The sequence below is a fragment of the Muscardinus avellanarius genome (assembly GCF_963383645.1).
Source record: "Muscardinus avellanarius genome assembly, chromosome: 4".
NCBI lineage: Eukaryota > Metazoa > Chordata > Mammalia > Rodentia > Gliridae > Muscardinus > Muscardinus avellanarius.
The window spans coordinates 52,659,948-52,683,735 of record NC_137789.1 but is presented as its reverse complement, the minus strand read 5'-3'; the positions used below and the strand labels follow the sequence as shown (position 1 = coordinate 52,683,735).

At 36.1% G+C, this 23,788-nt stretch overlaps 1 protein-coding gene across 3 annotated transcripts in view; it reads left to right on the top strand.

Annotated features, from left to right (window-relative positions):
* Positions 1-2,562: 2,562 nt before the first annotated feature.
* The window catches only part of WWP1 (WW domain containing E3 ubiquitin protein ligase 1), a gene marked incomplete at both ends in the record, with an annotated part of 78,400 nt that continues 57,174 nt past the window's right edge, over positions 2,563-23,788 (top strand). For 2 of the 3 annotated variants that reach the window (XM_080694548.1, XM_080694546.1), the window contains 3 exons: positions 9,588-9,657; positions 15,307-15,445; positions 16,152-16,276. In XM_080694548.1, coding sequence (XP_080550674.1) covers positions 9,588-9,657; positions 15,307-15,445; positions 16,152-16,276 — 334 coding nt within the window. Of the gene's footprint in view, positions 2,639-9,587; positions 9,658-15,306; positions 15,446-16,151; positions 16,277-23,788 lie in introns of those variants that run through there. The other variant, XM_080694547.1, reaches the window with a different exon arrangement.

Sequence of the window (23,788 nt, the reverse complement as noted above, 5' to 3'; positions counted from 1 at the left end):
TGGAAGTTTTAGGTTTTAGATTTTCAGATTGGGAATGTTCAACCTGTGTTATTCCTATCGATCCAAAACTGAGGCAACACTGCAAGGTCAAGGAGCTTGCCAGAATTCAAACATAGTCAAGTGGAGCCAGGTTTTGAACCTGGACAGTGTAGCTAAGAAACTTGCTCATAGCTGTTCAGCTGCCTCTTAGGTAAATATGAAATAACAACTTTGGCAATGATAGTTTTCTATTTTCAATTATTAGTCTACCCTCCCCTTTCCCAACCCCATTTGATATATCTGGAGCATCAACAACCTTTGGAAATCTATAATGGTAAAGTAGTTGCTGACAGAATTTGATTTGGGTTTCTTACAACTTCTATTCATTACTAGATATTTAGAGCTCTACCTTAAGTAAAAATTTTTAATGGCTAACCTCCGACTTCAGAAAAGATCAAAACCAACACTTCTGTCAGTTTTGAATAGAAATCTTTGATATTTGATCTTCTGGACTGGCGTGTGCTTTGGTGTGTCAATGGCCACTGCTAACCTAGCTTCTAGTTCTTTTTTTCTATTATTATTTGTTACTTTTTTGGAGAATAATTTTTATTGTGTATATATCCAAAGACCCTGTAAATTTTGCTGACTCAAAGTTTATATGAAACATTTTATTTGAAAGGGTTGATAGAGAGTCTTGCTTTAGGTGATAATTGTAACTGTTTCTCATTCATTGAGACAAACACCCTGATAAGAAAATTGCAAGGTGTGTTGTTCTGATTACGTTTTGTAGTGTGAGGAGAGCCTTGTGTGATGCAGGGCTAGTTAGAAGGCAAAGGAGTAGATGGAATTGAAAGTATGCAAGAATCAAGAATTAGTACCACAAAAAAAGAATTGAGTTAAATATTGAACTAGCTATCAGACTTGAATTTCTGTGAACAGAGGGAGTGTGAGGAGCAATGAGGAAGAATGGGCAGCAGTTACAAGGGTGTGTGCCATCATAATTCAAGGAAGCAAATGGTTAAATCCAGCAGAGCTTTGACTACCACATAAGGGGCATACAGCCGTGCAAGTGTTTGTTGCTTTGAGGCAGACAAAGTAATGTGCTACGAATACATTGATTATAGAGTAATTTTAAGAGCACTATATTCATGAAGTTGGAAAATGATTTACACTGATGAATCTCATGTATAGGGAGGCTAATTGATTCCACCTCTATCTTTGCTACATTCATTGAGCTTAAAATTTTGTGCTGTTTATACTATAGCTTTGCTTAGATTCAGTTGTCTTAACCTTTCAGGGTTCACATCCATTGGACTAAACTTCTCTAGCCCCTGCTATACACCATACTATCTTGTTACTGAGTTATTTTCTATGTAATAATATTGGCTTCAAAATTAGCCTCCATATTGAAGCTGGGACTTTGTCTTCTACCATTTTTGTATCCTTATAATGCATGCTTTACAAACTAGGCACCCTGTAAGTATGTATATTAATTGGTCCAGGTACATGGATTTTGTGTGTGTGTGTGTGTGTGTGTGTGTGTGTGTGTGTGTGTGGTACTGGGGATAGAAGCCAGAGGGTTTCTATTTCCAGGCTATACTCCCAGACCCATTTTATGTTTTTTTTTTTTTTTTTTTTTTTTTTTTGGAAACAGAGTCTCACTAAGTTGCTGAGAGCCTCACTAAGTAGCAGTGGCTAGTTTCCAACATGTGTGATCCTCCTGTCTCAGCCTCCCAAGCACAGGGATTACAAGCATGCACCACCAAGCCTAGCACAGGTACATGGATTTTTAACAGTACTTTAAAGGATTTCAAAGTATAACACTGTGTACATAGTATGAAATAAATCAGATCTAATCGTTTTTTTAAATTTTTTTTTTTTTTTTGTGGTACTGGGGTTCCTGGAAGCCCTTCTACTTCCGGGCTACACTCCCAGACCTATTTTTACATTTTTATTTGGAAATAGGGTCTCCTAAGCCAGCGCGCGCGGCTGGCTTCGAACCTGCGCGATCCTCCTGTCTCAGCCTCCCAAGCGCGGGGATTACAAGCGTGCGCCACCACGCCCGGCTAAATTTTGGTTTTGATTGAAGAATGACATCTTAAAGTAAGCAGACAACTAAAATACTTTTCTAAATGAGATACTAAGATACTCTTCTAAGTGACAGATTTTTAACCTCGGCATACTGGAAGTGTTGTTGACTGTATGCATGTAGGGCTCTTCTAGTCTCTGCAGTTGAATAATAATGAACTTTAATGAAACCCCATGGCATTTCTAAAGGGCTGAACTGAACATAATCAGCTCTGATGTAACTGACGGTATTCTCTGAGCGTGTTGTCCTGCCATATCAGCAGTTCCCTAGGTTCTCCATGATTTCTCTCTGTAATTCAGACCTGAAGAATTAAACTTCAAGATCTAATTCATGCAGAGATTATTTTCTCTGTGAACTCTTTTTATCCCAATAGATTGGATTATCTACTTTGTCTGTATGCCCCAGGTGGACTGCTTTCTACTTTGCATCTAATTTTAATAACTATAACATTGAAAACTATTTATTTATTTACAGGGTTTTCACCTTACCAGACTATGAGCTCCTTGAAAGAAGGAATCGTGTCTTACTCATCTTTGTATCCTCAGTGTCTAGCACAGTTCCTGATACATTGTAAGTGACTAACTTTTTAAAAACTAAGACAGTCAAACTCAGTATGTGTTGATAATTAATTATAGCTCTGTAGACCTAGTAATATGTTGATTTAACAAATATGGCCATGGACACTTGACATTTTTGAGGCTCAGTTATCTCATTTCCCTACTCACAGTGTTACTGTAGTGTCCAGATTGTAGTGCATTCTACTCTAAGTGCCACATAACTATGTTATTAAGTGTAGTATATAGGCTAATTGTATATTGAAATTTATCAATATCTTTTAAAAGTAAGATTATATCATTTTGAACCATTTTGCCATGTCTTATATTTTAAATCTGCAATTGTTACCAAAGGCTTGTGTTGTTCTTTTTTGTGTGTGTAGTACTAGGGATTGACCTCAGTTCTCCTGTTCTACCTCTGAGCTACACTTCCAGCCCTTTTTAAAAATTTTTTGTTTTGAAACAGTCTTGCCCGGTTGCTGAGACTTACTACATTGCTGAGGCTGGTCTTGAACCTGTTATCCTCCTGTCTCAACCTCCCAAGTACTGGATTACAGGGATGTGCCATTATGCCTGGCTTGAGGCATTTGTTCTTGAATTCCAGGACTAGTGTATGTAGAAGCGTTTATATAAAATAAAGAAAGAAATAGATTGGGGCTAGGAATCAAGTTACAGAGAAAAATTGATATAGTAAACCATCTTCTGCCAGGTTCCCACCAAGTCCCAGGCAACAGAGTGTCCTAAAGTTCTAAAATTTTCCTCAGATAGCTAATCTGATACTTGTCTCCTTTATTTACATCAGTTACCTTTTTGTCTAATTTCCTAATGTAGTCCCTTGTTGTTGTTTTTTTTTTTAATCTATTTCCTGATGAAGTAATGTCTTCATCTGTCCTTAGGTTTCATTTACTGCCCAGAAATACAGATGTGAAATCCTGATCTTTTTTGTCAAACTTTCCTCAGACTCCTTCCATTGGCCCTTCTTGTTCCCTCCACTTACTGGAACATATTGAAATTCCCTTTTTGGGGATACTCACCCCAATTGCTTTATTTCCTTTTTCCTGGCTGACTCCTTTGTTGAGCTGGAGGTACTTTCCGCCACTGATGGTTAGGAGGTCGCTCTGGTATATCTGAGCGCTGAGATCAAGCAGGATTAGCACTTGGGTTCACTCGGGCATTCTCTTTTGGTAAAGAGGTCAGCCATACCTATAGCAGCTGATCAGGTTTGGGAGGCTTAGAGGTTGGAAAGAATCTCATTTTGGAGAGACTTCTCACTCTGTCCTTCAGGCCTTGGGATGTGATTTCTGATGTAGGTGGCTGAAGTCCCGATCGGGGCATGATTTGCTTCCTATCCTCGTCTGTTCCACTCCTTTCCTCACTTTGACAGCCTGGGTGTCTCTCCTGAGGCCCTACGTCTAGTTTTGGTTCACCGACTTGATGCTATAATTTCTCCTGTTTCTTTTGTAGCTGCTCTTCTTGTTCTGAACCTGAGTCAGGAGACTTTGTCCCTTTCAAGAAAGAATTTGCTCCACTGCACTGGGAAGGACCAGCAGGAGTCATCTTTCTTAGGAGTGCTCGGAAGTTTCACCTTCAGTTTGGTGTTTGGGAGGGACTGTTTGCTGTCAGCTCATCTGTAATCTTCCTGAGATTAATCATCTTCCCAGTTCTTCATCTGTCCCTTCTGTCTTCCCCATCTTCGTGGTCCATCTTTCCTCTTTAGTCATTACTCCTACAGAGCTCCTTGACAGACACTTCTCCTGAAGTCAGACCTATTCTCTGTTGTAGTTTTGGCTGCTTTAGTCATCGTAGCAGTCTATGTCTGTGGTCTCCATAATGATCATGACATTTGTCTTCAGAATTAATATCATCTCTTCTAGGACAATGATGGTCATCAAAGCTACATGGCAGGATGGGCTCTATCTCAGCCAGAAAAATGATGATCCTTGTCTTTTTCATAATTAAACACTATGAGTTGTTGTTTTTATTGTTTTATTCAGGCAATATTTAAATTGTGTACAAAGCAGTTTCTTTGCTCATCTTTAAATTCTTGTGTCTCAGATCATCTTTCAGTGTTAATGTTTCAGTGTTTCATGAAACACATCCTTTAGATTTTCTTGAACTAAATCTACTGTTTAAAAGCACTTATTTTATCTGGCAGTGTTTTAATGCCTTCCGTGTTCCCCCAAGAGTTTTGATGGTTACCTCATTTTTAATTCTTTCAGTCTTTTGTAGATGTTTGTTTTACTTTCTGTGCTTTTATTGTTTCTGTTAAGAATTCTACTAATATATTACTCTCTTCTATTTGTAATCTCTTTTCCCTCTGGCTATTTTACCATATTATTTGTAATCGTTTTCCTTTCTGGCTACTTTAAATATAGTCTCTATTTTGGTGCTCTGTGATTTTACTGCTATGTAGACAAGTGTGAACTACTTTTTTTTTAATGTGTGTGTGGTACTGGGAATTGAACCTGGGGGCATTCTACCTCTGAACTACATCCCCAGCCCCTTTTAAAAATTTTTAATATGAAAGCATCTCTCACTAGGTTGCTGAGAGTCTTGCTATGTTGCTATGTCCCTGAACCTGTGATCCTCCTGTCTCAGCCTCTCAAGTACTGGGATTACAGGCATGCGCCATCACATCCAGCACTTATGAACTTCTTTATATTTATCATGTCTCTTTATGAAGTATTGTTTTTCTTGTAGTTCTGGATAAATATCATTTATCAGTTTAAAAAGTTAAGTAATTTTCTCTCCTGAAATGACCTATTTTTTTCATTTTCTGGAACTCAGATATATGTCAGATCTCATTTTATCTTTTGTGTCTTTTAACCTCTTTTTGGTATTTTTCATCCATTCATTTTAACACTTTGTAAATTATGTTTTTATATTTATATTTAAATTTAATGATTCTTACATTCTAATTTTATGTCTCTATTAGATTTATTTTTAAAATACTACTTGGTGAACTACTTTGTGTAGAGACTCTAACTTAAAGGAGTAGAGCACATCTGGCCCTCATCTTTTAGTGTAGGCTGCTTGGAGTGACTTTCTCCAAGAATACGCAGTGTGGGAAAAGGGGAAAGAGTAACTTTATAGTTGTGGAATCTGGCAAACACTATTCAGCCAGCTGATTAGGTCAGCATCAGCAGTCATAAATCATGTTGATAGCATATAATACGATGAAAATGGCACTTTATATCTGTGGTCTTTGTCTTAAAACCAGCAACCTCAGTTTAACAATGAGAAAAGTGTCAGACATATCCCAGATGAAGAACATTTTGCAAAACATCTTAACTGTACTCCTCAAGGCCATCAATAAACAAGGAAAGTGGACTGCAGGTGTAGCTCAGCGACAGAGCACTTGCCTAGCAGATGCGAGGCCCTCACATGGAAAAATACTAAATACAACAAAACTAAATGCTAAGGAAAGACCTGAGAAGCTTGTCATAAGAGGAACTTAAGGAAATGATACAATTAAATGTTAAATGGTGTTCTTGATGGGATTTTGGAATAGAAAAGGGGACATTAGCTAAAAACCAAGGAAATCTGAATAAACCATGGATAATAGCAGCATATTGATATTGGTTCATTTATTATAGCAAGTGCAGCATACAATTGTAAGACATTAAATGGGAGGGAGAAAAAAAGAGGAATGGAGAAAGGTTGGTTAGTGGATACTAAGAGGACAGAGGTAAGTTCTGGTGTTTTAATGAGCAGTAGAGTGATGATAACACAGTAACTATGGATAATGTGCTGTAGAGTTCAGAAAGCTAAAGGAAAGAAAGGATTTTGAATGTTTTTTATGACAAAAAAAGATGGACATTTGAGAAGGTTGATATGCTTTGCCCTGATTTGAACATTTGAAAACATTGGCTGGTACTTCATGTATATGCACAATTTTTATGTCTTTTTTTTGAGATTTAAAGGAGTTTATTAATAAGATAGAAATACAGAAGATAGTTACAGCCTCATGTTACCCAGGGGTAATATGAGGGGGTGCTTCGAACCAAATCACCCAATTTTTATGTCTTTAAAAAATAAAAATAAAAACAGTCAATTAATAGAAGTTGATTTTTGCAACTATTTTTTTAAATGCAGAGCTATTTTAAAATAAACTAAAAGTCTGCCGAGTTTTTTTTTTTTTTTCAAATATACATTGCCATTTTTATATTTTCTGGCTTGGTCATGTTTTATTTAGTCTTCTGTTGCTTAAACTAATTTCTATTCTTTATTTGAAACCGGGTCTCACTGAGTTGCAGAGGGCCTCACTAAGTAGCTGAGGCTGTCCGCGAACCGTGATCCTCCGGTCTCAGCCTCCCAAATGATGGGATTATAAGCATGAGCCACCACGCCTGGCTTAAACTAATTTCTAAAGGTTTATAGTTGATCATTGTAATATATGAAGTTCTTGGAGGTCAGCAACTACTGTATTTTGTTTCTCCTGAGTCTTATGGTGACTTTTTTTTTTTTTTTTGCAAATTTGGTTTTTAAAATTATAGGGTTGGCTGTGGTTGCTCTTCATCTTGGGTAATCCCAAGGCTTAAATTGGGGTGCTTTCCTGATAATATATGCACGTGTGTTCTGCTGTGTGTTAGTGGTTACTCTTATTGGGCCCTAGCTAGTGAGCTTTCGGGTCCCTCACCTCGCGGTAGGCCCAGCTTTATTTTCTGATCTCAGTGCTATCAGCACGCACATCCTGGGCAGCACTCTAATGTATGTATGTGTATATGTGTATGTGTATTTTTGCTAACTGCTAACCATTCCTTAATGTTATTTCAACTTACTTTGTTTTGGTTTTCATTCCTCAGATTTTTTTTTAAGAGTAGTGCAGGCTTGATAATTTCCTATACTTTTTAAGAACATTAACAGAACTTTAAGAGTAGTCAATTTGTTTTAATTTATCCAGGACCTATTTGTGTTAAAGCAGGAAGAGGTTTTAAAATAATCCAGTAGACAAGACTACTAGAAATAGAAAACCTTCCATTTCTATTGATGTTCTTCATTGCTCAGTGCTTATTTAAGGGTTCTGTCACCATTGATTTTCTCATACGAACATAACACCTGATTTCTCTCAGGTAGATGTAATTCTTGCTTGTTTTTTCATCTACAGAATGAGAAATTTGGCCTGAGATCTCAAAACCTGTAAATATATTCTAACTATGGCTAATCATAAAAAAAAGCAAACATTTATCTCTTACACAGACACACACGTGCTCAGGAATACACATTCAACTGCATTCAAGCATACAACTGCATTCAAGCATATATGCAACCATATATTACAGAAGAGAATATAATATTTAAAGTATGGGTTCCTGAATTTGAGGGAAGGCTATAAATGAAGCATAGAAAAAACTAGGAATAGAGGAGAAAAGGCCATAACATTATTATTTATTAGTATTTCTTAATCTTGCCAGAGTGTTCTATTTTATATTTAGTATGTTAAGGGTGGATAGAAATTGAGCCTTGAGATATTTCTTATACAGAAGATAGCTCTAGTAGCTCTGCTTTGTATTTTATTTAAAAACTAAAAATTGGGACAAGGAAGAGTGGAGCAGAACTTTGAAAAAAGTATAAAAAACAACATGCAAAATATACTAGGGACATAACAGTATATAAACTTGGAGCAGATACCATATTTAAAAATTTTTGATAAAACTATTTGTTGAGACAGTTAATAAAATTAGAATATGAACTTTAGTTAATAGTAATTTTAAATTATATCATTTGATCATTGTTCTGTTGATTTTTTTAAAGAGACGTGTGTGTGTGTGTGTGTGTTGTGTGTGTTGTGTGTGTTGTGTGTGTGTGTGTTACTAGGGGTGGAACTCAGGGGCTTTTCTACCTCCGAGCTATACTCCCAGACCTATTTTATACTTTATTTGGAAACAGGGTTTCACCCAGTTGCTGAGAGCCTCACTAAGTAGCTGAAGCTGGCTTCAAACCTGTGTGATCTGTCTGAGTCTCCCATGCACTAGTATTACAAGCGTGCGCCACCATGCCTGGCTAAGAGTATTTTTACTCTTAGAAAATACACATTCCGGAGGCTGAGATAGAAGGATCACGGTTCCAGACAGCCTTAGCTACTTAGCAAGGCCCTTTGCAACTCAGTGAGACCCTGTTTTAAAAAAAAATAAAGACTAAAAACAGAATTGAGGGTATAGCTCGAAGGTACAGTGCCCCTGGGTTCCATTCCCAGTACCACAAAAAAAAAAAAAGGAAAAGAAAATACACACTGAAGTATTAAAGAAAAAGGGGCAACATACTTAAGGTTTGTATAATATGTTAATTTATATATTTTATTTATAGATCAATATAAATCAATTGAATTCTTAGTATTATCATTTATATATATATATATATATTTTTTTAATTTTATTTTTGGTGGTACTAGGGGTGGAACCCAGGAGCTTTCTACCTCTGGGCTATACTTCCAGACCTATTTTATATTTTATTCAGAAACAGGATCTCACTAAATTGCTGAGAGCCTCACTAAGTAGCTGAGGCTGGCTTTGAACCTGTGTGATATTACTGACTCAGCCTCCCAAGCACGGGGATTACAAGCGTGCACCACCACACCTGGCTCTATTTTGTTATTTGAATGGATTCAGATGTTATTTATTTTAGTTCTTTGGAACTGATTGTATCATGGGACATTTGACACAGTGTCTTGCTAAATTTCTTTGAGTCTCAAACCTGTAACCCTCCTATCTCAGCCTCCCGGGTACTGAGATTACAGAACTACACCACCACACATGGCTTATTCTACAATGTTTTATGTCTTAACTCCATTTGAAATGGAGAACTTGACAAGTGGTGAATGTCAGCATGTAGATTAAAAAGAAGTATGAATTTCATTTGATATAAGCTAACAGTTTTAGTCATCTTGAAAATTAAGATCTCTGGTTTCATATGTGAAAATTTTTTTTTTTTTTTTTTTTTTTTAGGTTTAAGCTGAATTTTGGGACATGGCCACTGCTTCACCAAGATCTGATACTAGTAATAATCGTAGTGGAAGGTTACAGTTACAGGTAACTGGTAAGTGATTTTCATAATTATATGGTGATTTTAATTTAGTAAACTTATCCCCAATACCTAATTCAACCAATTTACCCCATAAATGTACTAAAACTTGTACTTAATGTTAAATGGTACCAGGTTTTAAGTGCCAGGTTTTTTCTTTTCTCCATACCTTTATCTTTCTCTCATTTTTAGTAACTTAATTTTTAAAACTTTAATTTTACTGATTTTATAATACCTTGGTTTTTTTGTTTTTGTTTTTTTGGTGGTATTGGGGTTCCTGGAAACCCTTCTCTACCTCCGGGCTACACTCCCAGACCTATTTTTTTATATATTTTTTTGAAACAAGGTCTCCTAAACCAGCGAGCCTGGCTACGAACCTGCCCGATCCTCCTGTCTCCACCTCCCAAGCGTGGGGATTACAAGCGTGCGCCACCACGCCCGGCCTTGTTTTTAAATAATGTTTTTGACTTATCAGTGAGGAAACTTAAGAATCAGGAGATCAAGTGTCTTCTGTTAATAATAAAAAAAAATTAACCCAGACCTTAGAACTTCCAGTTGTTGCTTCTTTTCTTAGGTAACAACGATTTCTCTGTTGATTTTTCTTTTATTTTTAAAAACGATAGTGTTATGTTAAGGCCCCTTGATTTTTATTTATTTTTTTTGCGGGTCTGAGGATGGAACCCAGGGGCATTCGACCTCCGAGTTTCACTCCCAGCCCAATTTTAATTTTTTATTTTGAATCGGTCTCACTAAGTTGCAGAGGGCCTCACTAAGTAGCTGAGGGTGTCCGCGAACCATGCTTCTCTGGTCTCAGCCTCTGGAATGCTGGGATTACAAGCGTGCACCACCACGCCTAGCTAAGGCCCCTTGCTTTTACAGACAGACAGTTTGCTGTTTGTAAACTGAGGTACTCTGCTCTGAGCTAAGTTATTTTTTAAATCCTAGAGTATTTGTATTATTATCATATATAATTATATTCTTATTTCTGTTTTTAACCTATATGAATAGAAGCAACAAATGAGAATAAGAAAAATAGGCTTGGGATATAGCTTAGTGGTGGAGTGCTTGCCTGGCATGTCCAAGGACCTGGGTTCAGTCTCCAGTACTGAAATAAAAAGGGGGAGGAGAGAGGAAAGAGGAAAGAACAGTGATCATAGAAAGCAGGAAAACAGCCAGGCGTGGTGGCGCACGCTTGTAATCCCCGCGCTTGGGAGGCAGAAACAGGAGGATCGCGCAGGTTCGAAGCCAGCCCCGCGCGCTGGCTTAGGAGACCCTGTTTCCAAATAAAAATGTAAAAATAGGTCTGGGAGTGTAGCCCGGAGGTACAAGGGCTTCCAGGAACCCCAGTACCACCACCCCCCCAAAAAAAAAAAAAAGAAAGCAGGAAAACAGAAAAGAAACAAAAAACTACCTAGTCTAATATGATAAATACTGTTGTGTACCAGGACATAAATATAATAGCATATAGGGGTGCGTTGTCTTTAATATGATAAATTTCAGATTTTCAGCAGGAAAGGGTGAAAAGCATTAGGTTTGTAAGATACATAAAAAGAATACATGAGATTGTAAAGCTGGGCTCTTTTAGTTTTTTCCACTATTGTGTTTTATAGTATCTTTACTGTTTAAAATAAAAATTTAAATCTTATATTTCTTAATTTTGTATTAGTGAATTATAGACTTAGCCTCTTCTTAAATATTTCGAACATGTACAGAATAATCCATCTTTTCCTGTTGATTTGAAATGCCCTGATCATGTGTTAATATCTTAATTGTTCTATTCTCATTGCTTTTCTTACATCACTGTCACATCATTTTCATTTTATGGTACTTAAAAAAAGTTTGCAGAGCTGGTACTTAAAAAAAGTTTGCAAATGCTGTAATTCTATCACCGGGAAGGCTGAGGTAACAGAATTGTGCGTTCAGGGCCATCCTGGGCTACTTAGACCCCATGTCAAAGTAAAATTTTTTTTTTGGTGGTACTAGGGTGGAACCCAGAGGTTTTCTACCTCTGGGCTATACTCCCAGACCTATTTTATACTTTATTTGGAAACAGGGTCTCTCTCACTAAGTTGAGGCTGGCTTCAAACCTCTGTGATCCTCCTGTCTCAGCCTCCCAAGCTCAGGGATTACGCCTGGCTCTCAAAGTAAAATTTTAAAAAGGGCTAGGGATGTAGCTCCAGTGGTATAGAACTCTTGGGCTCAATCCCTAGTAGTGTTAAAAAAAAAAAAAAAGGAGAAATCTCTTATTACTTTTCATTTTGCCTTCACTCTTTTCTAAATTTTTACCTTGTTTTAAATTGATTTTTTTCTCCCTTTTTTTCTTCCTTTTTTTCTGTCCCCAGCAAAAGCACTCAACACCAATAAATTGATATTTTTCTTTTAAAATGATGAATTAAGTTGGAAATAATTGAAAGCTTTCAATGTTAAGATTTCTAAATTCAAGAATATCAAATTACTCTCTTCAAGTTTTTTATTTTAATCAGTAAAGTTTTATAGTTGTCTTCATGTGGAAATTATACATTTCTTAAGTTTATTACTAGATGTTTTAGGAGGTTACTTATTTATTTATTTTTGGTACTAGGGATTGAACCCAGGGGCATTCAACCTCTGAGCTATACCCCCAGCCCTATTTTTTATTTTGAAACAGGGTCTCATTAAGTTATGGAGGGCCTCACTGAGTTGCTGAGGCTGGCCACAACTTGCAATCCTCCTGTTTTAGCCTCCTAAGTACCGGGATTACAAGCATGAGTCACCATGGCCAGCTTATGGAATTTAAGTAGAGTTTTAAAATTAATGTTCCCACATAGCTAATTAACTAATTTACTTATGTACTTACCTCCCTCTCTTGTACTGGGGATTGAACCCAAGGGCAGTCTACCTTCAAGCTATACTGCCCAGCCTATTTTATATTTTTATTTGGAAACAAGTTTTCACTTAGTTTCTGAGGCTAGCTTTGAACTTCGAACCTATGATCATCCTGCCTCAGCTTTCCAAGTACCAGGATTATAGTCCTGTGCCACAACACCTGGCCTGCTTTTAATACTTACATAATATTACAGTAGAGGATATTTTATGTATAACACCAAAGAAAACTCATTTAATGGGAAAGTTAAATTATCCTATGTATTTCAACTAATAAGAACTTCTGTTTAATTGTCTTTGGTTATATAAATCATATTACTGTAGTTAATGATATGTAACTTTTTACCAGCATAGTATAAATTATATTAGAAATTGTTTTTTAAAAATGTGTTTTGGCTGGGCGTGGTGGCGCACGCTTGTAATCCCTGCGCTTGGGAGGCGGAGACAGGAGGACTGTGCAGGTTCGAAGCCAGCCTTGCTGGCTTAAGAGACCCTGTTTCCAAATAAAAATATAAAATAGGTCTGGGAGTGTAGCCCGGAGGTAGAAGGGCTTCCAGGAACGCCAATACCACCCCCCCAAAAAAAAAATGTGTTTGAATGGGCTTGCAATGAACTCACTATCAGTAATAATAATGGAACAGTGGCCACCATGGCAGGTGCCAGGAGGTCATTGATGATGTGGAGGTTTGTGTGCCTTTACTCATCAATCCTAAGAATCAGGTAATATTGTTTCTGATTTTCATATGAGAAAATTGATGGGCAGAAATTAGTTGATTTCCTTAAGGCTGAGCTTCTAGTATTGACAGAGTTAAATAAGAACTCAGATAAATCCCACTTTATGCCTTTAACACCATTTTATATTACATTCTTCTTCCTATTTTTCCTAGTGTATGAATAAAACCGGCATATACTGGGGAAGTGACACTTTTGTTTGATTTCTTGAGAGAGAGCAAGTTTGGCCATCTTTGTTCAGTACAGTGGTATTGAACTAAGGGCAACTTGGAAAAGCAGAGAATAGAAATGAGTTTTACTAAGATCCTGAGAGGAGCACTTCAGATATATATATATAACCCTGAGCACTTGTTGATTGTGTTGTGTTGCCAGTACTTAAATACAGTATTTTCTAAAGGAGTGACCTTTCATGTCACTCATCTCATAATAATTGGAGATTACTATATTTCCAACTCTTTGCCTCTGCTGAAGTATTTGTCATATTACATTGGATTGATTTCTTTGTGTGATTATTCTCACAATAAAATGAAGCTTAGATAGCTTGTCTATTTTCATATCTCAACAGTCCATGTGTGTGACAAGGAGGAGACTTTCCCTTTCCTAAACCTCACATCCTGGATGCTCTAGGTAGCTTATTACAGAAGTGATCTTGATATGTTGTTCCTGCTGCTTGGTGATCGGTGTATGCCCTGAAAATACGTAATCCCTTATTTGGATTAGTGATTGTAACGTCACATGGTTAGCCTGAATTAGTTTCTTCATGTATTGAGTAAATTAGATTTAAAATTCACATTCTCTATAGGGTTGTGATTACCTTCTATACTGGTACATGGCATTTTGATTTTAACGTTTGTATTTGAAAAAGTAGATTTCTTTTCTTTTCTTTTCTTTTTTTTTTTTTGAGACCAGCTTTCCAGGTAAAAGAATAAAACATTTCTAAAAGACAGTGCCAAACTGGGTGTGATGGTACACACTTGTAACCCCAGTACTTTGGAGGCTGAGACAAGAGGATAGCATATAAGCAGCCAGCCTCAGTAACTCAGTGACCCTCTTCAACTTAGTGAGACCTTGTTTCAGAATAAAAAATAAAATAGGACTGTGGGTATAGCTCAAAGTGAGAATGCCTCTAGCTTCAACCCCCAGCACCAAAAATAAATTAATAGTAAAGTGCCACCATTATGTGATGAATATTGCTGGCAGGGACATTAATTGGTAGGTTGAATTTGAAGAAACACTTTTCTCAACTCTTGATGCAGGTTAGAATTAAATTCAAATGGTGACAAAGATATGGAGAAATCAGGACACTTTGATGGGTACAATAAATAGTGTAGCCACTTAGGAAAAAGTCTAGCATTGACTCAACAGAGACAACCACGTTAGTAAGCAGTGCCAATTCTTAAATGCTCAAGGGAAATAAAAAACATACATTCATACAAAACCTCATACACAGATATTTAGGAGCATTAGGCACAAGAGGCAAAAAGTGGGAAGAATTCAAATGTCTATTAACTGATGAGCAGTAAGTCAAATGTGTTCTGTAGGATGGAATATTATTTGGCAAGAAAAGGAATGAAGTAGTATTGTGCGCTGCATCTTGGATGATACTTAAGACATTATGCTGAGTGAGAAAAGGCAGTCACAAAAGACATGTATGATTTCATGCCATTCCCTAGGACAGGGTCAATTAGTGGTTGCCTAGAGCTGGAATGGGAGTGGGATGTTTGGGAGGAATTAAGAGTTACTGCTTAATGATGTGTATTTCTTTTTGGAGTAACAATGTTTTAAAATTGTGGTAGTTTTTGTACAACTCTGTAAACCTGTCAAAATTAATGAACTTTACAGTTTAAATGGATGAATCATATGGTATGTGAATTTTATCTCAATAAAATCATTACAGAGAAATTCAAATGGCTCTCAGGCATTATCATTAGCACTTTGTATCGTCTCTTACCAATGAGAAGAGTTCTAGTTATACAAGGAGTAGAGTCCTATTTTTATTGGTTTATTCAGAGGTAGTTCTACTTTCTGGCTAAACATATTCACTAGTGATTATCTTTTTTTTATAATTAGTTTCTAGTGCCAAACTAAAAAGAAAAAAGAACTGGTTTGGAACAGCAATATATGCAGAAGTAATTGTAGATGGAGAAATTAAAAAAACAGCAAAATCCAGTAGTTCGTCCAACCCAAAATGGGATGAACAACTAACTGTGTAAGTACCTTGTATAAACAATGCAAAATCTTTAAAAATATGAATACATTTTAAATTTAATTTTGCTTAAAGAAAAAGCATAAGAGTATTTATTGCTTTTATCAATTAAACTATTTCCATACAGCCATATTCTCTGCATGTGGTGATAATAATTTGTGCATTGTAAAGCATTATAAGTAGTGGATCAGTTTTCTTAAATCTTTAGAAATTTGTTCATATGAAAACCATATTATTAGGAAGTCTCAGTAAAATTCAATGTATTGCTGGTATTTTAGTTTGCTAACTTCAAAAATTTGTACTTAGTTGTTAAAGTCCTAGTGTATTTTAAAGTAAATATTTTAATTCATAATTCAGTTTCCTTTTCATACAATATTAAATGAACTGAATTCCCAGTATAGAAGCTGGGCATGGTGGCAACGCTTGTAATCCCAGCATTCGGGAGGCTGAGACTGGAGGATCGTGGTTCGCAGACAGCCTCAGCTACTTAGTGAGGCCCTCTGCAACTCAGTGAGACCTGGTTTCAAAATAAAGAATAAAAAAAAATAGGGCAGGAAGTGTGGCTCAGAGGTCGAATGCCCCTGGGTCCCATCCCCAGACCCGAAAAAAAAAAAAAAAAAGAAAGAAAATGACTGAACTAAGCAGAGGAATGATCACTTAGAGTAATGATGTATGCTTCTATATTTTTGTTATAAATTTACCCTTGCAGAAATGTGACCCCGCAGACTACCTTGGAATTTCGGGTTTGGAGTCATCATACATTAAAAGCAGACACTTTATTAGGAAGAGCAACAATAGATTTGAAACAAGCTCTATTAACTCACAATAGAAAATGTAAGTATTTGTTGTATCTTTGTTTCTTCTTGAGTTTATTTGAACATATCCTGAAGTCCAGCAAAAAGATAGTTTTATATTTGTATAAGAAAACTTTAGTTACTGCCTATGATTGCTTTTTAGTTGGAGACATTATATAAAATAGATAATATCTACTCTTTTCTTTATGTAATCTTTATTTATTTTTTATTTTTTTATTTTTTTGTGGGTCTTGGGATGGAACCCAGGGGCATTAGACCATCGAGCTACACCGTCTACCCTATTTTTTATTCTTTATTCTGAAATACGAACTCACTAAGTTGCAGAATGCCTAAGTAGCTGAGGCTGTCCACGAACCGCGATCCTCCAGTCTCAGCCTCCCAAATGCTGGGATAACAAGCGTGCACCACCATGCCCGGCTTGTCATTCACAAATACTGTGTTATCAGTGTTTATCAATCATTTATTATTTACTTTTATACTTTAAAACTTGGAAAAATAATTATCTGAACCTGTTCCTTTTTACTTGACTGATAAATTTTCTTTTTTATTATAAAACAAGATTATTGTAGAAAATATAGAGACTATAGAAATTCATAAAATAGTATAAAATTTACCTGTAATTCTTCTGTATAAGGATAAATACTGCCAACAATTTGGTCTATTGTCTTTTTCTTTTCTTTTTTTATTTTGCTGTACTGGAGATTAAACCCAGGGGCATTCTACCTCTGAGCTACACATGTACTCCAACCCTATTTTTTATTCTTTATGTAGAAACAGGGTCTCATTAAGTTGCAGAAGGCCTCACTTAAGTAGCTGAGGCTAGCTGTGAAACTAAAATCCTCCTGGCTCAGCCACCCAAGTACTGGGATTATAAGCGTGCACCACCACACCAGATGTGATGGCTCTCTTTGTTTTTGTTGTTGTTGTTGTTGTTGTTGTTGATAGATAAAGACACATTATTTTTCTTCTTTCCACCAGTTACTGGTTTATCTTTTCTTTTCTTTTTTTTTTCTTTCTTTTTTTTTTTTTGTGGTACTGGGGTTCCTGGAAGCCCTTCTATGTCCGGGCTACACTCCCAAACCTATTTTATATTTTTGAAATAGGGTCTTTTAAGCCAGCATGGCTTGCTTTAAACCTGCGCGATCCTCCTGTCTCCGCCTCCCAGGCGCGGGGATTACAAGCGTGCGCTACCACGCCCCGCTATCTTTACATTTTAAATAAATTACAGTATGCTATAATCATGTTTCCATGAAAACATGGAAATTTTCATGGAAAATTTCAAGGTAGTTTAGACTATAATTATTTGTATACCTTCCATCACTATGCAGAAATTTAAGTGTATATGCATTAATATGTAATTCTGAGGACAGAATTCTTAGCTTTTATCAAATTCTCAAAATATGTGATTCATTAAAGATTAAAGTAAAAAATAAGACTAAAACTCAGATAGAGTTTATGGTTTTTTAAGAGCCACATAATTTTTTTTATACTATTATTTAATCTTTTATTACATGACAGTTTCTAATAGTTCACTGAACTATCCTTTTTCAAATCTGTATATTTTCATGTCCATCTTATTTCTTTAGATATTTTTTCAGTAATTTCTAGAGGTTGACTTGCTGGGTTACAATAAATGCTAATGCTTCAAATAATAAGTTAATTTTTAAGAAATTTTTGAAGACTCATTTATGATTTAAAAATTTGTTTTTATATAATTTTAGGACACGAGGTGTTATAAGTTAAATAAGTATAATGTTGTTTATACTAATTAGTATAAGACATACTTATATAAGTTCTGATTATAAAACTGTTCTCTTAAAACATTGTGAATTTGATTCTTTCCTATGCTATACTAGTTTTTGGATATTTAATTTGTTTTGGTACAGAAATAATAGATTTTATAAGTATACAGTGCTTTGCCTGGATCACTATTTTGCTTTGCTCCTGTTGTTGGACATTTACATTGTTTTATTAGATTGTGCTGAACATCCATATAAGGAATAAAATTGTCCTCTATGTAAAGATTATGCTATAATGATCTTCTGAGAAGGCTGTAAATGTCAGTATACTTCACAATAAAACCTTCATAAATTGCATAAACTTAGTTATCTCTTATGATTTAATTGGGCAGAATATACTCAAGTATATAATATTTTATAAATACTTATACAGTGAATAGATGACTTCAGAAATTATAATAGAAGCATCCTGCATACATTAGAACAAAATAGTTTTTAGGAAGGTATATTAGTTTGCTGGAGCTGCCAAAGACAAAATACCATACACTGTGTTCCTTAAACAACCAAAGGTTATTTTCTTTCTTTTATGAAGGGGAGAAGTCTGTAATCAAGCTGTTGTGATTTGTTTCTTCTGAGGCAATTTTTTTGGCTTATAGATGACCATCTTCTCCTGATATATTTATATGGTCTTCCCTCTGTGCCTTGTCTGTGTCTCAGTTACCTATTTTATAAGGACACTAATCATTTCTATTAGAGACTACCTTAATGACATTTTTAAAACATATTTTTTAATTACCTCTTGAAAGATCCTGTGTCAATTGGGAGTGGCGGGGCAAGCCTGAAATTTCAATAATTGGAGACTGAGACAGGAGGATCACGGTTTAAAGCCAGCCATAGCAACTTAACGAAGCCTACAGCAACGTAGTGAGCCTCTGTTTAAAAAAAACACAAAAAAACTAGGGCTGTGGAGATCCTATCTCCGATTTTGGGGATACTGTGGATTAAGACTTCAACATATGATGGGGGTGTAATTCAGCCTATACTAAAATGCAAATAAGTTAAAGAATTAAGTCTGAGCTGGGTGTGGTGGAGCACGCTTGTAATCCCAGCATTTGGGAGGCTGAAACAGGAGGATGGGGTTTGCTGACAGCCTCAGCTACTTAGTGAGGCCCTTTGCAACTCAGTGAGATCCTGTTTCAAAATAAAGAATAAAAACATAAGGCAGGGGTGTAGCTCAGAGTTAGAAAGCCCATGGGTTCCATCCCTAGTATCGCAAAAAAAAAAAAAAAAAAAAATTAAGTCTGTGGTAGAATCATAATGCTTTAGAGGTAGAAGAATCTGTGTATGTTAGTCCCAGTTACTGATTTTATTGAGAAAATAACTTGATCGAGGTAACTTGCTCAAGAGTATACAAGTAAATTGCAAGGTTATGACTAGCACACAAATTTTCTGATTCTTAGCTGTTGAATTTTGATTATTGTGGGTTTAAATAGCCTTGAAGCAATAAAAAATGCAATTGCAAATGTAATTACAAATGATACAATTATTAATTGCCTTTAATTCAATCTCTTGATTTAATACTTGAGCTTTGGGTGTTTTTTTTTTGTGTGTGTGTGTGTGTGTGTGTGTGGTACTGGAGATGGGACCTATGGACATTCTACCTCTGAGCTACAACCCCATTCCTATTTTTATTCTTTATTTTGAAACAACACCTTACTAAGTTGCAGAGAGCCTCACTAAGCAGCTGATGCTGGCCATGAAGCTGTGATCCTCCTGTATCAGCTTCCCAAGTACTGCGATTACAAGCATGTGCCACCACACCCAGCTGGGCTTTGGATTGATTATTTATTTATTTATTTATTTATTTATTTATTTTTGCAGTACTGTGGTTGGAACCCAGGGGCATTCTACCTCTGAGCTAAAGCCCCAGTCCTTTTTTTTATTCTTTATTTTGAATCAGGGTCTCACTGAGTTGTAAAGGGCCTCAATAAATAGCTGAGGCTGTCTGCGAACCGCGATCCTCCTGTCTTAGCCTCCCGAATGCTGGTATTATAAGCATGCGCCACCACGCCTGGCTGGCTTCGGGTTTTTAGTTAGTTGTGAATTGAATTTGGAGGCTCTTGTTACTTCAAAAGGAAGTGAACAAAAACTGCTAAGATCAAAATACTTAGTGTAAGAAAAAGCATAAGAAGTGACGAGTTAATATTTGTCACCACAAATATCCTCTATCTTCCTTCCTATTCATTTATTTACTTCTTTTTTTGTCAGTACTGGAGATAGAACCCAGGGGCATTTTACCTCTGGGTTAAACCCCCAGCCCTATTTTTCATTCTTTATTTTGAAACAGGGTCTCACTAAGTTGTGCAGGGCCTCACTAAATAGCTGTGGCTGGCCATAAACCTGTGATTCTCCTGTCTCAGCCTCCCAAGTACTGGGATTACAAGCATGCGCCACCACTCCCAACTTCTGTCCTCCTCTTTAAATCAGAATTTGCTCACTGGTCTAGAGGGGGAAAATTATTATTGATTTAAAAAAAAGGTATCCTGTTGCTGGTGTGGTGCCCAGAATTTGTTTGACAATTCGTACCTTGAATTAACTGTCTTTGTATTGCATAGAAACTTCCAGTTAAGAGATGTTATAGAGTGTGTCTGTCTTCCTCACCATTTACAGAGAATTGACTTTGAAGGAGTAAAGAGAGGAATCCCTTAGAGAAAGAATGACTGAAAGTTCAGGTTTTCTGACAAAGAGAAAAGAGGAGAGCGGTGAAAGCCAGTCTAGCTCTTCCAGAGGAACCTTGAACCTAACATGCCTGCATAGTTCAATATGGTTTCTGACAAGCCACTTACAGAATGTGGGCCTGTAATCCCACCTACTCAGGAGGCTCAGGCAACAGACTCAAACGTTTGAGACTAGCCTGGGTAATTTAGTGAGACCCTGCCTCAGACTAAAATAAAAAAGGCTGAGGATGTAACTTAATAGTAGAGTGCTCCCACAAGTCCCTGGGTTCCATCCCTAGAACCCACAAAAATGAAAAGTTGTGGTATAAAAAAAAAATGACAGTATGAAGGAGGTGACTGGAACCAGAAGAAATCTTTGTTAGAGTCATGGTATCCTAGTATAGTTTTAAAGTGTGAAAGGACATGGTTTGGACATAGTGGGACATAGTGCGGAAGTTATTGTGAAAATCTGAGATAACATAAGAATTGTAAACTGCAAACAAATTAATTGGTGTTATTTCAGTGTCTTCCATAATTAACAGACCAAATGTAAAAATTTTATTTATAAATTTATTTTTTACAGTCCTGGAGAATGAACCCGGAGGATTCTATCACTGAGCTACACCCCCAGACCTTCTTAAATTTTAATTTTGAGGCAGGGTCTTATTAAGCTGCCTAGCCTGGCCTTGAACTTGTAATCTTCCTGCCTTAACATCCCAATTAGATAGGATTATAGACATGTGCTACTGTGCCTAGCTTAGAAACTTTTAATAGATAAACGTGCTTATTCAAATCTTATATGGAATTATATTCTATATAAGATTTTACTATATATAAAAACATGCAATAGCATTGACCCACATAAGCAAGCACATGCACACACACACACACATGTTACTCTAACAGTTTGTGAATTAATTTCTGTAGAATCTGGTTCCTCAAACCAGTTTGAAAATTACTTGCTAAAGATCAAATCTAACTCCTGCTGTTACCCTACAGAGTCCTATTTTCTACTTATGTCTTAGTATCCTAACTACTCTGTTCAGCTGGTCTTCTCATTATCTTTTCTTTATGCTTTGTTAAGTCTCCTTTACTGAAAGCAGTCTTGTCAATAATCACTTCCTTGGTATTTTTTATAATTGCATGTTTGTTTAGTGTACTTTTATATTTAACTTCTAATGTATATGAACATTTTTTTTATCAAGAATGGTATATAAAAGTACACCTACATTAGTTTCCTCATATTGCTACGCAGCTCTCCCAGTTGTGTTCATTTTTATCAACCTGGATGAATTTGTCCCACTATATTTTATGTTCTTATCTAGCACACCCATCCCCCCCCTTTCTTTTGTCTTGACAGTGATATAAGCACTCTGGGTATACTCATTATTTTTGTCTACATCTTATTAGAATCTAACTTTTTATTAACTGCTTTTTATCTTTCAACATAAACTTAAAGACTGACCCTAAATTCTTTTTGGAGTGGGGTGGAGGTTGGAATGGGGTGGAGGTATAATGAGTAATTTTACATATAAAATATGAAAAAGTTATAACTACATATAACTGAATAAATTTTATAAGGATGAAATTCTCCCTATATATACTGTCATAGTCTATTTGTGCTAGTATAAAGAAATATCTGAGACGAGGTAGTTTACCAGTAGAAATTTCTTTGTCATAGTTGAAGTTTATGGGAGTCTAAAACAAGGTGCCTGGTAAGTTTGGTATCTGGTGATGTCTGGTCCTTGCTTCCAATGTGCTGTACTGTTGCTGCATCCTCTGGAGGGGAGGAATTATGTGCCCTGATATGATGGAAGGAATAGAAAGGTGAACCCACCCCTTCAAATCCTTTTATAAGAGCCCCAGTCCAGTCCACAAGAACTCCTTGACATAATCCTTTTCTTAAAGCCCTGCCTCTTAGTAGTATCATATTTGTGATTAAATTTTAACATACAAATTTAGGTGCACATTTAAACCATAGCAGATATTGTCTAGTTTTCTCTTATTCTAGACATTTTTTTTTACATTTGCTATCCCTTAAAGTAACTTTTTTATTATTAATGGTGCTCTTAGGTATTTATCTTTTATATAAAAGATATTTATGTAAAAGCCACTTAAATAAGAATAATAAAATACTAAGAATCTTGAAAACAAGACAGAGTAGCACAACTAGGTCCTAAGTAGTACAAATCTTTGTGCTACTTATAATTTTGGAAAATGACAGAGGCCTTTCCTTTAAATAAAGGGTGGCTAAAGAAAACCACAAACTAGAATTAGAATAGTGGGCCATGCTTATAGCAGCTTGCAGGATACCGAGCTCTTGGCTTTCAGCCAGATAGGAAGCTGAGTAGATTTCTTGTCTAGACTCTTTAGGGGTACCTTCAGTTCACTGGCAGAGTTACAAACAATGCGTGACAATATTAACACCTAAAGATTACTCATAAACTAAGTCAGAATGAACTCTCATCTCAAATGACAAATTACAAAAAATTGGAGAACAAACCACTATAAGTAGGGGTTGGCAGAAAGAGCTAGATTTCGTTTTCTAGAAAGAGCTAGATTGTAGATATAGGCTTTGCAGGCTTAGGGGTCTGTTGCTCTGATTCATTTCTGCCATTATAGAGTGAAAGCAGCCATAGACATGAATGAGCATGGCTATGTCCAAATAAAACTTTATTATAAAAGTAGGACAATCTTTTTTGGTACACTTCATTTACAAAGGTTGGCAAGATTTGAATGTAGGTGCCGACCCAAGAATAGAGGTAAGAGTAGAGGAGATATTTTAAGAGATAATAGTTGCAAAATTCTGAACAATAATTAAGACCATGAATTCATAGATCCATATTACCCCAACCAAGATAGCAAAGAAAGTCATGCCTGGGTGTACTGTAGAGGAATGCATAACACCCAAGGTAGATTTTAAAAGGAGTCATGGAGAAAACCAGGCTATTTGCAAAGATTTATAAATTAGAATTATAGAATTTGCAATACTAGGAGAATATAGTGGAACAAGTATCTTCAAAAAGTTGAGAGACAGTTATTAATATAAAATATGTGTGTCTAACAAATCCATAT